Here is a 14978-nt window from a genome sequence, read left to right as displayed (position 1 = left end):
CAGAGCCGCCGGGCCCAGTGGACGTGCGGCCAGGGCTCCGGCATCAGGAATCCCAGGGGGCAGCCCCTCCCCCCACACAAGGAAAACAACAGCTTGCATTTACACAGCAGGCCCAGCAATTCCGGGCCGCTCTGTATCGGGGTGGGCGCTGGATGCGGAAGTCACTCCTCGCCTCCTGTGTGGGTCTGTTTGTTGCATCAGTTTGAGATGGAGGAGAAGCTGCTGGGTTTCACCCCCAGTACATCTGAGCCCAGTCGGACCAACAATTTCCAATGTGGGACTGTCAAGGGACGTGGGTTCCCTTCCCTGAAGGACATTCGTGAACCAGTTGGGTTTTTATGATAATCTAGCAGCTTTCATGTTGACATTTCTCCAGTGCCGGCCCCACAAATAACCAGATACATTAAGCTCAATTTCACAACCTGTCTTTGTGTTTTTGTGGGTTCTCTCTCACCCTCCCTTTTTCCCATTTTAAATTCGTTTTACAGTGAGATACAAGGGGAGGATTTTCAGACGGGAAGCTCAAACCAAGCATCACGTCAAGATCTGACTGAGTCACTCGATTCATCGGGACTGAAATATCATCGGCCTTTGAATATGGAAGCAAAAAGCACCGTTCACAGTGGGGAGAAAGGGTACACGTGTTCTGTGTGTGGACGAGGTTTCAGTCAATCATCCAAACTGGAAAGACACAAGCGCAGTCACACCCAGGAGGGGCCGTTCAACTGCTCTGAGTGTGGGAGGGGATTCACTCAGTCATCCGACCTGCTGACGCACCAGCGAGTTCATACAGGGGAGAGGCCATTCACCTGCTCCGAGTGTGGGAAGGGATTCACTAATTCATCCAATCTACTGCAGCACGGGAGAGTTCACACCGACGAGAGACCTTTTAAATGCACGGATTGTGGGAAGTGCTATAAAAGTTCTGGGGAACTGACAAGCCATCAACGTGTTCACACTGACGAGAGACCCTTCGGGTGCTCTCACTGCGGGAAAGGGTTCAGGCGATCATCTGAACTCGCTTTACACCAGCGCACTCACACTGGGGAGAGGCCGTTCATCTGCTCCATGTGTGGGAAGCGATTCATTCGGTCATCCCACCTGCTGACACACCAACTTGTTCACACTGATAACAGACCGTTTAAATGTTCTGACTGTGAGAAGAGCTTTAAAAGGAAAAATGATCTGCTGACACACCAACATACTCACACTGGGGAGAGGCTGTTCACCTGCTCTGAGTGTGGGAAAGAATTCACGCAGTCATCCACCCTGCTGAGACACCAGCGAGTTCACACTGGGGAGAAGCCGTTCACCTGCTCTGAGTGTGGGAAACGATTTACTAATTCATCCAATCTGCTGCAGCACGGGCGAGTTCACACTGACAAGAGACCTTTTAAATGCCCGGACTGCGGGAAGTGCTATAAAAGTTCCGGGGAGCTGACGTACCATCAACGTGTTCACACTGGGGAGAGACCCTTCAGGTGCTCTCACTGTGGGACTGGGTTCAAGCGATCATCTGAACTTGCTGCACACCAGCGCACTCACACTGGGGAGAGGCCTTTCAGGTGTTCTCACTGCGGGACTGGGTTCAAGCGATCATCTAACCTCACTCGACATCAGCGCACTCACACTGGGGAGAGGCCATTCACCTGCTCCATGTGTGGGAAGGAATTCACTCAGTCATCCCATCTACTGAGACACCAACTTGTTCACACTGATGAGAAACCTTTTAAATGTTCTGATTGTGAGAAGAGTTTTAAAAGAAGAAAGCATCTGCTGATACACCAGCGAGTTCACACTGGGGAGAGGCCATTCACCTGCTCTGTGTGTGGGAAAGGATTCACTCAGTCATCCATGCTACTCAGACACCAGCGTGTTCACACTGGGGAGAGGCCGTTCACCTGCTCCGTGTGTGGGAAGAACTTCACTCAGTCATCCGACCTGTTGAAACACCAGCGAGTTCACATGTGTCTGCAGGGGTTGGATTCTGCTGTTACAGCTGCTGTTAATCACATCCAGGACTGAACCATGTTCATTCTGACAGTTGGGGTTTGTTTCTGCTGATATTAATAACCCCTATAACTGGGCTGGAGTTTAATGTCAAATAAATCAGCTTTTCTTTAAACACGTTGTAGATTTTTGTCTTTCCCACCTGAGTGTTTAGCATCACCTGGCTGGAGCTCAAAGGACAATCTGGGGGAGGATCATACGGCGGGTACAGAACTTCAGCCTGGACACAGTCCTTCAGGGCCACACTGAGAGGGGCAAATGGCACTTTGGTCTTTCTCGTCTCGTTTCACTGACAGCAAAGTCACCGTGTGGGTTAACTGTGAGGCGAGTAAGAAATGTGTCCCAGCCGCTATCTTCCATGGTTCAGAGCTCCTAGGCACGGAACAGAAGGCTCCTTTACAACTGTATTTAAAGTCAGGAAGGACAACGGTGAATGCTGGAAACATGCTGTCAAATCACAGATTTGTGTAAAACAACTGCAGTCTGTTCCTGACTGAAAGTGAAATGACAGGTTTAAGTTTCCAGTCTAAAAATGACTCTGGTAATTATTCCACGCAGATTTATCGTGTTTGTGGTACAGTTCTGAGTCCACCATTTTAAGTCTGCCGTTAACTGATTTAACATAAACACGTTTAAATTTGGTTAAAGTCTGCATTAAAATAGCAGATGGAGGAGTTCACAGGAGCCCGTTAACTGCTGGTACAATTATACAACAGATATTTGATCTCCAGATAAAGAAGGACCTGCAGCGTGTTTCCAGGAATTCCCTGTTTTATTGATGTGTGTTAGACACCAGGATAACTAAAAATACATGAACCGGCACATCCACTGGGTGTGATCCCGACAGTTACTCTGGGATCACTCTCGCTGGTAAACTCGATCACTGACCCTGCTGAAGATTGTAGGCTCAGGTAGTGGGGCCTCCAGGAGCGGACTATAAGAAAGCCGGGTTTAAGTATCCTGACAAATACACGGCGAGGAACCAGAAGAATCCTTACTAAGGAACCTTCTTAAGTTTTACCTGCCAGCGTAAGTCTAGGGGTGAATGATTCCTGACTCCTCAAACTGTTTTATATGAACCCAGGTTGGAACAAGATGAATTCAATTTATAGGAGAATACAAACAAAAATAAAAGTGGAGGGCAGAGAAACCCAAGGCAAAAAGGGCCCCATTATAGCAAAATTTGAAAGGGGCAAAGTGTATTCAAAAGACAAACCTGAAGGCTCAGTGCGAGGAGTATTCACAATAAGGTGGACGAATTAACTGTGCAGATAGCAGTTAATGGATATGATGTAATTGGCATCATGGCTCCAGGGTGACTAAGGCTGGGAATTCAACATCCAGGGGTAGTCAACATTTAGGAACAATAGACAGAAAGGAAAAGGAGGTGGGGTGGCGTTGCTCATTAAAGAGGAAATTAATGCAATAGTAAGGAAGGACATTAGCTTGGATGATATGGAATCGGTATGGATGGAGCTACGGAATACCAAAGGGCAGAAAACGCTAGTGGAAGTTGTGTACAGACCACCAAACAGTAGTAGAGAGGTTGGGGACAGCATCAAACAAGAAATTAGGGACAACTTTAATCATGGGCAACTTTAATCTACATATTGATTGGGCTAACCAAACTAGGAGCAATGCGGTGGAGGAGGATTTCCTCGAGTGTATTAGGGATGGTTTTCTAGACCAATATGTTGAGCCAACTAGAGGGCTGGTCATCCTAGACTGGGTGATGTGTAATGAGAAAGGATTAATTAGCAATCTTGTTGTGCGAGGCCCCTTGGGGAAGAATGACCATAGTATGGTAGAATTCTTTATGAAGATGGAGAGTGACACAGTTAATTCAGAGACGAGTGTCCTGAACTTAAGGAAAGGTAACTTCGATGGTATGAGACGTGAATTGGCTAGAATAGACTAGCAAGTCATACTTAAAGGTTTGACTGTGGATAGGCAATGGCAAACATTTAAAGATCATATCGATGAACTTCAACAATTGTACATCCCTGTCTGGAGTAAAAATAAAATGGGGAAGGTGGCTCAACCGTGGCTAACAAGGGAAATTAAGGATAGTGTTAAATGCAAGGAAGAAGCATATAAATTGGCCAGAAAAAGCAGCAAACCTGAGGACTGGGAGAATTTTATGATACAGCAGAGGCGGACAAAGGGTTTAATTAGGAGGGGGAAAATAGAGTATGAGAGTAAGCGTGCCTGGAACATAAAAACTGACTGCAAAAGCTCCTATAGATATGTGAAGAGAAAAAGATTAGTAAAGACAAAAACGTAGGTCCTTGCAGTCAGATTCAGGTGAATTTATAATGGGGAACAAAGAAATGGCGGACCAGTTAAACAAATACTTTGGTTCTGTCTTCACGAAGGAAGACATAAATAACCTTCCGGAAATACTAAGGGACCAAGGGTCTAGTGAGAAGGAGGAACTGAAGGAAATCCTTATTAGGCGGGAAATTCTGTTCGGGAAATTGACGGGATTGAAAGCTGATAAATTCCCGGGGCCTGATAGTCTGCATCCCAGAGTACTTAAGGAAGTGGCCCTAGAAATAATGGATGCATTGGTGATCATTTTCCAACAGTCTATCGACTCTGGATCAGTTGCTATGGACTGGAGGGTAGCTAATGTAACACCACTGTTCAAGAAGGGAGGGAGAGAGAAGCCGGGTAATTATAGACTGGTTAGCCTGATATCAGTAGTGGGGAAAATGTTGGAATCAATTATTAAGGATGAAATAGCAGCACATTTGGAAAGCAGTGACAGGATTGGTCCAAGTCAGCATGGATTTATGAAAGGGAAATCCTGCTTGACAAATCTAGAATTTTTTGAGGATGTAACTGGTAGAGTGGACAAGGGAGAACCGGTGGACGTGGTGTATTTGGACTTTCAAAAGACTTTTGACAAGGTCCCACACAAGAGATTGGTGTGCAAAATTAAAGCACATGGTATTGGGGGTAATGTACTGACATGGATAGAGAACTGGTTGGCAGACAGGAAGCAGAGAGTCGGGATAAACGGATCCTTTTCAGAATGGCAGGCAGTGACTAGTGGGGTGCCGCAGGGCTCAGTGCTGGTACCCCAGCTATTTACAATATACATTAATGATTTGGATGAGTGTAATATCTCCAAGTTTGCAGATGACACTAAGCTGGGTGGCGGTGTGAGCTGTGAGGAGGATGCTAAAAGGCTGCGGGGTGACTTGGACAGGTTAGATGAGTGGGCAAACAAGTGGCAGATGCAGTATAATGTGGATAAATGTGAGGTTATCCACTTTGGTGGCAAGAACACGAGAGCAGAATATTACTGCAATATACCGCATGGGTGTCATGGTACATCAGTCATTGAAAGTTGGCATGCAGGTACAGCAGGTGGCGAAAAAGGCAAATGGTATGTTGGCCTTCATTGCTAGGGGATTTGAGTGTCAGAACAGGGAGGTCTTACTGCAGTTATACAGGGCCTTAGTGAGGCCTCACCTGGAATATTGTGTTCAGTTTTGGTCTCCTAATCTGAGGAAGGACGTTCTTGCTATTGAGGGAGTGCAGCGAAGGTTCACCAAACTGATTCCCGGGATGGCAGGATTGACATATGAGGAGAGACTGGCTGGACTGGGCGTGTATTCACTGGAGTTTAGAAGGATGAGAGGGGATCTCATATAGAAACATATAAAATTCTGATGGGACTGGACAGGTTAGATGCAGGAAGAATGTTCCCTATGTTGGGGAAGTCCAGAACCAGGGGACGTAACCTAAGGATAAGGGGTAAGCCATTTAGGACTGAGATGAGGAGAAACTTCTTCACCCAGAGAGTGGTGAACCTGTGGAATTCCCTGCCGCAGAGAGTTGTTGATGCCAGTTCATTGGATATATTCAAGAGGGAGTTAGATATGGCCCTTGCGGCTAAAGGGATCAAGGGGTATGGAGAGAAAGCAGGAAAGGAGTACTGAGTGAATGATCAGCCATGATCTTATTGAATGGCGGTGCAGCCTCGAAGGGCCGAATGGCCTACTCCTGCAGCTATTTTCTATATTTCTATGTTTGTATCACCCAGAATTGAGGAAGTCAAAAGCAGCCATTCGAGAAGATCAGAGATTTTAGGAACTGAAGATGGTGCACAATTGCAGTAATAATAACAAAAGCTTTTCTAGCTATGTCAAGAGTCTGAAAACTATGGGCTAGATTTTCCATTATTTTGCATGCATAACGCCCACTTAACATTTATTTTACCACTGAAATGAGGTATAATGCACAGATATCGCCCATTTAGCCACAAAATGGAAACTGACGACAATTTTCAGAGACTTATTGCCGAGCATTACTTTCGGCATATACGTAACGCCGGGGCGGAATCATCACATACCAATGCCCATAATATTGTCCAGCGTTAATTACATGCCGAAAGTAACACCGAGATTCAATAATACCGACCGCCTGCTTTTTTTTAATTGTAGAGATCAAATTTGCCGAAACTAACGCCCAGCATATCGCCCAGCGTCACTTTCACCACCTCGCACATATCTCGTCCACAATATCGCTCGCCCAAAACACCGCTCGGAAAAAGTGGAACTGTTCTGAACTAATCTCAGCGGAGTGGGCGCCATTTTTCAAATCGCAGGTCGCTTCATTGAAAAGGCTGCTTCAACTTCGGGGGAGTTTGGATTGACTCTGGAGTTCTTCTCGGGTGAAGTGACCATCTCAACAGACATCTTTTCAGACGGTGAACGATTGGGTTTTACTGTAGGTGTCTTTTAGTGTGGAAATTATTGCCTCTGATCAATCGGTATTATACTTTCATTGGAATGGGGCCAGCCATTTCTCAGCCTGCATCGATTAATATGCAGATGCTGCAGAGTGCAAATGGCACAATGTCTAATGCACACCATTATGTGCCCAACTAAGAGGTGTCAGGAAGAGGTCCAGTCCATACACACCCTGCACTTACAGGGAGAAGAGGTCTTACCTTAACATGTCCGAGCATGCCTGCCTTTGGAGACTGCGCTCCCACAAGGTGGTGATCACTGAAATATGCAAGCTCATCAGGTCAGATATGCAGCCTGCCATCAGCGTCGAGGTCAAGGGCACCACGACACTGTCGTTCTACGCGTCCGGTTCCTTTCGGGCCTCCGCAGTCGAGATTTCCCCTCTGTCTCACCATGCCACACATTGCTGCATTAGACAGGTCACGGAGGCCCTGTATGCGTGTAGGATGGACTTTTATCAGCTTCCCCATGACCACAGAGGCTCAGACTGACAGGGCTGAAGCATTCGACTGCATTGCTAAGTTCCCCAGGGTGCAGGGAGCAATACAGTGTACTCACATCGCCATGCGGGTACCTTCTCAGGACGCAGAGCTTTTTCGTAACAGAAAAGGATTTCACTCCCTGAATGTCCAACTAGTTGTCGACCACAACCAGATAATAATGGCAGTGAATGCCAAATGTCCAGGCAGCTTCGATGAGGCTCACATCCTGCGAGAGAGCGCTGTCTCTGACATGTTTAAGAGTCAGCCACAAGGACAATCCTGGATGCTTGGTGACAACCAATATGGCCTAACCACCTGGCTGATGACCCCCATGCATGACACCTACACCGAGACCGAGAAACGATACAACCAGAGGCACAGAGACACACGCAATGTGATCCAGAAAATAATTACTGTGTTTAAGCAGCGCTTTAGATGCCTGGAGCACTCAGAAGGAGAACTACAATACAACCCTGAGCAAGTAGCTAAATTCATGGTCATGTGCTCCATGCTGCACAACCTGGCTATCAGGAGGGGACAAAGAATTGGCAGAAGGGACTGATGGTCTACCTCAGGAGAGAGGAAGAGGAGGCCGAGGGTCTGGAAGCGGACCTCGGGCCAGATAATCAGGCTGACTATGCAACCATGCCCACGCCCCCCTCCAGACCGCAGGAAAGGGCCTGTGGTGGCTACATAGCTACAAGACTCTTACGTCAGGAGCTCATAAACGAGCGATTTGCCTGAAAGAACGTTGCTGTTATTGACAAAGCTGACAGCGGGCATCACCTTGGTGCCAGTTAAAGTTTAAGTTGATTCAAGTTAAGTGTAATTATACCCTTTCATGTTAAGGGATCACCAGTGTGTAGCGGTCCAGCTATCTGAGACAATGCAAAACAAGGTTATGTTGAATAAAAAACATTTTATACGACCATTGGTCTGAAATCATAAGTATCATGGGCAAAAACACCCCACCCCCACCCCACTTTTTTGACCATTGACATCAATCAAATGGTTAACATGTCCAGCAACACAGAACACAAATGCAAAGCAGGAGGGTGGGCCCCTCCCCCCATACATTACAACAAATTGCATACACCCAGATGGAGATATAACACAGCCATCACCTGTGGATATGCACCTCACTTAACTTTCCCCCCTCCCCTTCTCCCCACCTCTACCCCTTCCCCTCCTTGCTCCATGCCGCCTGGCCGAAGAGCTCCTCAGGCGGTGCCTCATTGTGGGGGGGGGGATGAAGGCAGAGGTGGTGGTTGCACGAGTACGGGAGCGGGTGGGTGCCGAGGTGGGAACATTCTCGGATCCAGAAGCAGGATCTTGGTCCTGTCTCTCGTGTCGTTGGCACTAGTGGTGCGGAACCTAGGGGAGGAGTGCCGCGCTCCGGGACCACTGGGAGGCCTGTGCCAGCAGTGTTCCTGGCTATTGCCTCCAGGGCCTCCGCCATCTGCGGAATGTACTCAGTCATGGTGCCGGAGATGGTGGCCAGCTGTCGCGATATGCTTTCCAATGCATCGAGGATCTGGTCACCAATGTCTACAGTTCTCCTGGCCAACGTAACCATCTCTCCGCTCTCATCTGGCGCTCGTGGACCAGACCTGCCATGTCCACGAAACCCCCGCAGGTTCAGCGCTGTCGTGGGGACAAATGGGGTGTCCTGTGGTGTGGTGCTTGGGCCTGGTACCTCCAGAGTGGAGGCGGGAATGGCCAGAAGAGCACTAGATGACCCTGGGGTGGAATGCCTTCTGGAGCATGGTGATGCAGGTTCTTCGAAGTCGGCGCTCTCATCCGTGGAGAACAGACCCAGTGGATTGATGGGTGAGAATCAGAGCTCCTCAGCAGATGTAGGATCGTCCGGAGAGTCGGGCCCCACGCCCCCACCTTCTGGCCTCTGTGGTCTTGCCTGGGGCCGCGCTGCTGGCTGAGCTGCAAAACACAAATAAGGTTATCAGAGGAGAAGGGGGTGCTAGGGTCACAAGGTGAGTCCAGCGCTACACACAGCATATGCACGACAAAAGCAAAATCAACACAGATATCACATTTCATGACCATCAACGCATTGTGCATTCAATGATTCTCATTAGGCCAGCATTATTTATAGGACAATTTTAGAAACCATCTATCATATATTATTCTTCGGATATGGGTGGGTGTGGCATCAATTGACATTACATCACGCAATGGTGTATACTTTACTCACATGGCTTCACTTCAGGGTCTGCAGCTGCTTGCGTGGGCATCCGGGTGTGCTTCCCCACTAGTGTGAGCACCTGATTCTCGATATCGGTGATGTCACTGATGACTGGTGGCCTCCCATCCGTTCGCCTCTGCATGCACCTCATCGTCGATAACTTCTTCTGTAAAAGGTAACAGGATGACATGGCATGACATCATTGCGTGATATCATTGCTAGGTACTGTCACAGAGACTGATGCAACACAAAACCGAAAGATATAATCATGATTATTATGATAATTATCATTCTTTAAAGACGTACACCATGAATGCAGAAACATAGAAACATAGAAAATAGGTGCAGGAGTAGGCCATCCAGCCCTTCGAGCCTGCACCACCATTCAATAAGATCATGGCTGATCATTCCTTCAGTACCCCGTTCCTGCTTTCTCTCCATACCCCTTGATCCCGTTAGCCGCAAGGGCCATATCTAACACCCTCTTGAATATATCCAAAGAACTGGCATCAACAACTCTCTGCGGTAGGGAATTCCATAGGTTAACAACTCTGAGTGAAGAAGTTTCTCCTCATCTCAGTCCTAAATGGCTTACCCCTTATCCTAAGACTATATCCCCTGGTTCTGGACTTCCCCAACATCGGGAACATTCTTCCTGCATCTAACCTGTCCAGTCCTGTCAGAATTTTATATGTTTCTATGAGATCCCCTCTCTTCTTTCTAAACTCCAGTGAATACACGCCCAGTCCAGCCAGTCTCTCCTCATATGTCAGTCCTGCCATTCCCAGGAATCAGTCCGGTGAACCTTCGCTGCACTCCCTCAATAGCGAGAACGTCCTTCCTCAGATTAGGAGACAAAAACTGAACACAATATTCCAGGTGAGGCCTCACCAAGGCCCTGTGCAACTGCAGTAAGACCTCCCTACTCCTATACTCAAATCCCCTTGCTATGAAGGCCAACATACCATTTGCCTTCTTCACCGCCTGCTGTACCTGCATGCCAACCTTCAATGACTGATGAACCATGACACCCAGGTTTCGCTGCACCTCCCCTTTTCCTAATCTGCCGCCATTCAGATAATATTCTGCCTTCGTGTTTTTGCCCCCAAAGTGGATAACCTCACATTTATCCACATTATACTGCATCTGCCATGCATTTGCCCACTCGCCTAACCTGTCCAAATCATCCTGAAGCCTCTTAGGATCCCCCTCACGGTTCAAACCACCACCCAGTTTAGTGTCGTCTGCAAACTTGGAGATATTACACTCAATTCCATCATCCAAATCATTGATGTATATTGTAAAGAGCTGGGGTCCCATCACCGAGCCCTGCGGCACTCCACTAGTCACTGCCTGCCATTCTGAAAAGGACCCGTTAATCCCGACTCTCTGCTTCCTGTCTGCCAACCAGTTCTCTATCCAGTACGTTACCCCCAATACCATGTGCTTTGATTTTGCACACCAATCTCTTGTGTGGGACCTTGTCAAAAGCCTTTTGAAAGTCCAAATACACCACATCCCACTGGTTCTCCCCTGTCCACTCTACTAGTTACATCCTCAAAATATTCCAGAAGATTTGTCAAGCATGATTTCCCCTTCATAAATCCATGCTGACTTGGACCAATCCTATCACTGCTTTCCAAATGTGCTGCTATTTCATCCTTAATGATTGATTCCAACATTTTCCCCACTACTGATATCAGGCTAACTGGTCTATAATTACCCGTTTTCTCTCTCCCTCCTTTTTTAAAAAGTGGTGTTACATTAGCAACCCTCCAGTCCATAGCAACTGATCCAGAGTCAATAGACTGTTGGAAAATTATCACCAATGCATCCACTATATCTAGGGCCACTTCCTTAAGTACTCTGGGATGCAGACTATCAGGCCCTGGGGATTTATCGGCCTTCAATCCCGTCAATTTCCCTAACACAATTTTCCGCCTAATAAGGATATCCTTCAGTTCCTCCTTCTCACTAGACCCTCGGTCCCCTAGTACATCTGGAAGGTTATTTGTGTCTTCCTTTGTGAAGACAGAACCAAAGTACTTGTTCAATTGGTCTGCCATTTCTTTGTTCCCCATTATAAATTCACCCGAATCCAACTGCATTTGTCTTCACTAATCTTTTTCTCTTCACATACCTATAGAAGCTTTTGAAGTCATTTTTTATGTTTCCGGCAAGCTTCCTCTCGTATTCTATTTCCCTCCTCTTAATTAATCCCTTTGTCCTCCTCTGCTGTATTTTAAATTTCTCCCAGTCCTCCGGCTTGCTACTTTTTCTGGCTAATTTGTATGCCTCTTCCTTGGATTTAACACTATCCTTAATTTCCCTTGTTAACCACGGTTGAGCCACCTTCCCCATTTTATTTTTACTCCAGACAAGGATGTACAATTGTTGAAGTTCGTCCATATGATCTTTAAAGGTTTGCCATTGCCTATCCACTGTCAACCATTTAAGTATCATTTGCCAGTCTAATCTAGCCAATTCGCGTCTCATACCATCAAAGTTACCTTTCCTTAGGTTCAGGACTTTAGTTTCTGAATTAATTGTGTCACTCTCCATCTTAATAAAGAATTCTACCATATTATAGTCACTCTTCCCCAAGGGGCCTCGCACAACAAGATTGCTAATTAGTCCCTTCTCATTACACATCACCCAGTCTAGGATGGCCAGCTCTCTGGTTGGCTCCTCGACATATTGGTCTAGAAAACCATTCCTAATACACTCTAGGAAATCCTCCTCCACCGCATTGCTACCAGTTAGGTTAGCCCATCACTATGTAGATTAAAGTCGCCCATGATTACTGCTGTACCTTTATTGCACACATCCCTTATTTCTTGTTTGATGCTGATCCAACTTCACTACTACTATTTGGTGGCCTGTACACAACTCCCACTAGCGTTTTCTGCTCTTTGGTATCCCGTAGCTCCACCCATACCGATTCCACATCATCCAAGCTAATGTCCTTCCTTACTATTGCATTAATTTCCTCTTTAACCAGCAACGCCGCCCCACCTCCTTTTCCTTTCTGTCTATCCTTCCTGAATGCTGAATACCCCTGGATGTTGAGTTCCTAGCCTTGGTCACCCTGGAGCCATGTCTCCGTGATGCCAATCACATCATAACCGTTAACTGCTATCTGCGCAGTTAATTCGTCCATCTTATTCCGAATACTCCTTGCATTGAGGCACAGAGCCTTCAGGCTTGTCTTTTTAACACACTTTGACCCTTTAGAATTCTGCTGAAAAGTGGCCCTTTTTGTTTTTTGTCTTGGGTTTCTCTGCCCTCCACTTTTACAATTCTCATTTCTATCTTTTGCTTCTGTCTCCATTTTATTCCCCTCTGTCTCCCTACATAGGTTCCCATCCCCCTGCCATATTAGTTTAACTCCTCCCAAACAGCACTAGCAAACACTCCCCCTAGGACATTGGTTCTGGCCCTGCCCAGGTGCAGACCGTCCGGTTTGTACTGATCCTACCTTCCCCAGAATCGGTTCCAATGTCCCAGGAATTTGAATTCCTCCCTTCTGCACCACTCCTCAAGCCATATATTCATCTGAGCTATCCTGCGATTCCTACTCTGACTAGCACGTGGCACTGGTAGCAATCCTGAGATTACTACTTTTGAGGTCCTACTTTTTAATTTAACTCCTAGCTCCCTAAATTCGCCTCGTAGGACCTCATCCCATTTTTTACCTATATCGTTGGTACCTATATGCACCACAACAACGGGTTGTTCACCCTCCCTTTTCAGAATATCCTGCACCCGCTCCGAGACATTCTTGACCCTTGCAACAGGGAGGCAACATACCATCCTGGAGTCTCGGTTGCAGCCGCAGAAACGCTTATCTCTTCCCCTTACAATCGAATCCTCTATCACTATCGCTCTCCCACTCTTTTTCTTTCCCTCCTGTGCAGCAGAGCCAGCCATGGTGCTATGAACCTGGCTGCTGCTGCTCTCCCCTGATGAGTCATCCCCCTCAACAATACCCCAAAGCGGTGTAGCTGTTTTGCAGGGGGATGACCGCAGGGGACCCCTGCACTACCTTCCTTGCACTGCTCTTCCTGTTGGTCTTCCATTCCCTATCTGGCTGTGGACCCTTTACCTACGGTAAGACCAACTCACTAAATGTGCTATTCACATCATTCTCAGCATCGTGCATGCTCCAGAGTGAATCCATCCGCAGCTCCAGTTCTGCAACACGGTTCGTCAGGAGCCGGAGGCGGATACACTTCCCGCACATGTAGTCGTCAGGGACACCGGAGGCGTCCCGGATTTCCCACATCGTACAGGAGGAGCATAACACATGTCCGAGCTCTCCTGCCATGACTTAACTCCTAGATTAACTTAATTTGGCAACAACAATGCTAAAGGTTACTTACTGAAATCACTTACCCCCTTGGCTGAGATGTCACCTTTCGATTTCTTTCTACCTTTTTGCCTCGCTGCTGCAGCTGCACCGGCAGACCTTTATAGGCCTCACCACGCACCTCGAACTCCCGCCTCTCCTCAGCCACCACCTCCGATCTGCCGCTGGCCTTTATAGGCCTCACCACACACCTTGAACTCCCGCCTCTCCTCAGCCACCACCTCCGATCTGCCGCTGGCCTTTATAGGCCTCACCACGCACCTCGAATTCCTGCCTCTCCTCAGCCTTTGAGTACAACATTCCTGGTAAAAGTGAAAGACCTCACATCTGATTATAGTCACTCATTGTAAGGGTTAACTTCAAACCACCATTCGGAGTCCATTAGCCTTAAAGTAAATGCAGTTTTATTAATTAATTGATACAAGCTAGCAGGGGAGCTATTCCGTAAGGAATGCTCAAAGAAGTGACTGGAGTCATTCTCCTTTATATAATTTTAGATTAAGTCATTATGTAATTACGCAAGTTACAATTAATGCATGATGATTGATTAATACAGCGCTTCCTCTTCTACATGCCTTAAATGGTAATTCCGGGTACGATTACTGTCATCCATTCTATTCTACCCTTATCTTGTTATTCAGTTCAGTTTCTATATTATCTATCTGTACTTTGCCTCCCAAGGTCATTGATCTGTAAACTAGAATGTTTTGCTTCTCGTAGGAATGTTCTCACAGTCTGTAGGTTCCATTTTAAAATCTGTTAGCTCCATTTTAAAATGGCACAATGTTCTAAAGAATTGTAATTTACCCTTCAGTCCCTCCTGTTGATCCCTGATTATTTCTAAATAATCAGCCAACCACATATACGTTCTGAGCCACCTGCCGGAAATGGTGATCAAATCCATTTCCTTTGGATCACTCGTAGCTCCGTCTTTTAACGGAGTCTTTACTTGACCATTTCCCTGGGATTATTGGCAAGCTACATATGTTTTTTTTGTACATACAGAACATAAGCTCGGGGGTCTTAGTTGTTTCCCTAACGCGTTACAAAGTCATTCGCCTCCCTATTACACCTACGGTACATTGTTAACAAGGCTGTTTGCTGTTCGGCTAGAACCACACAGTTGTATATCCCTCAGATCTTACACATCA

At 46.8% G+C, this 14978-nt stretch overlaps 1 protein-coding gene and 1 long non-coding RNA gene across 5 annotated transcripts in view; one reads left to right on the top strand and one right to left on the bottom strand.

Moving 5' to 3' along the window:
* The window catches only part of LOC139237888 (zinc finger protein ZFP2-like), a 93081-nt gene that overhangs the window by 6338 nt on the left and 71765 nt on the right, over positions 1-14978 (top strand). For 3 of the 4 annotated variants that reach the window (XM_070867170.1, XM_070867188.1, XM_070867162.1), the window contains exon 2: positions 489-2125. In XM_070867170.1, the coding sequence (XP_070723271.1) occupies positions 598-2025 (1428 nt within the window). In that variant the 5' untranslated portion in view covers positions 489-597 and the 3' untranslated portion in view covers positions 2026-2125. Of the gene's footprint in view, positions 1-488; positions 2126-14978 lie in introns of those variants that run through there. The other variant, XM_070867198.1, reaches the window with a different exon arrangement.
* LOC139238419 (uncharacterized) lies at positions 8402-14330 on the bottom strand. Its single transcript, XR_011588587.1, has 3 exons — positions 13854-14330; positions 9468-9624; positions 8402-9193 (listed from the first exon to the last, which is right to left on the bottom strand). It is a non-coding gene; the product is annotated as an uncharacterized lncRNA (long non-coding RNA).

This window comes from Pristiophorus japonicus, chromosome 2 (genome assembly GCF_044704955.1).
Source record: "Pristiophorus japonicus isolate sPriJap1 chromosome 2, sPriJap1.hap1, whole genome shotgun sequence".
Classification (NCBI taxonomy): Eukaryota; Metazoa; Chordata; class Chondrichthyes; family Pristiophoridae; genus Pristiophorus; species Pristiophorus japonicus.
This window is presented reverse-complemented; position numbering and strand designations above follow the sequence as displayed.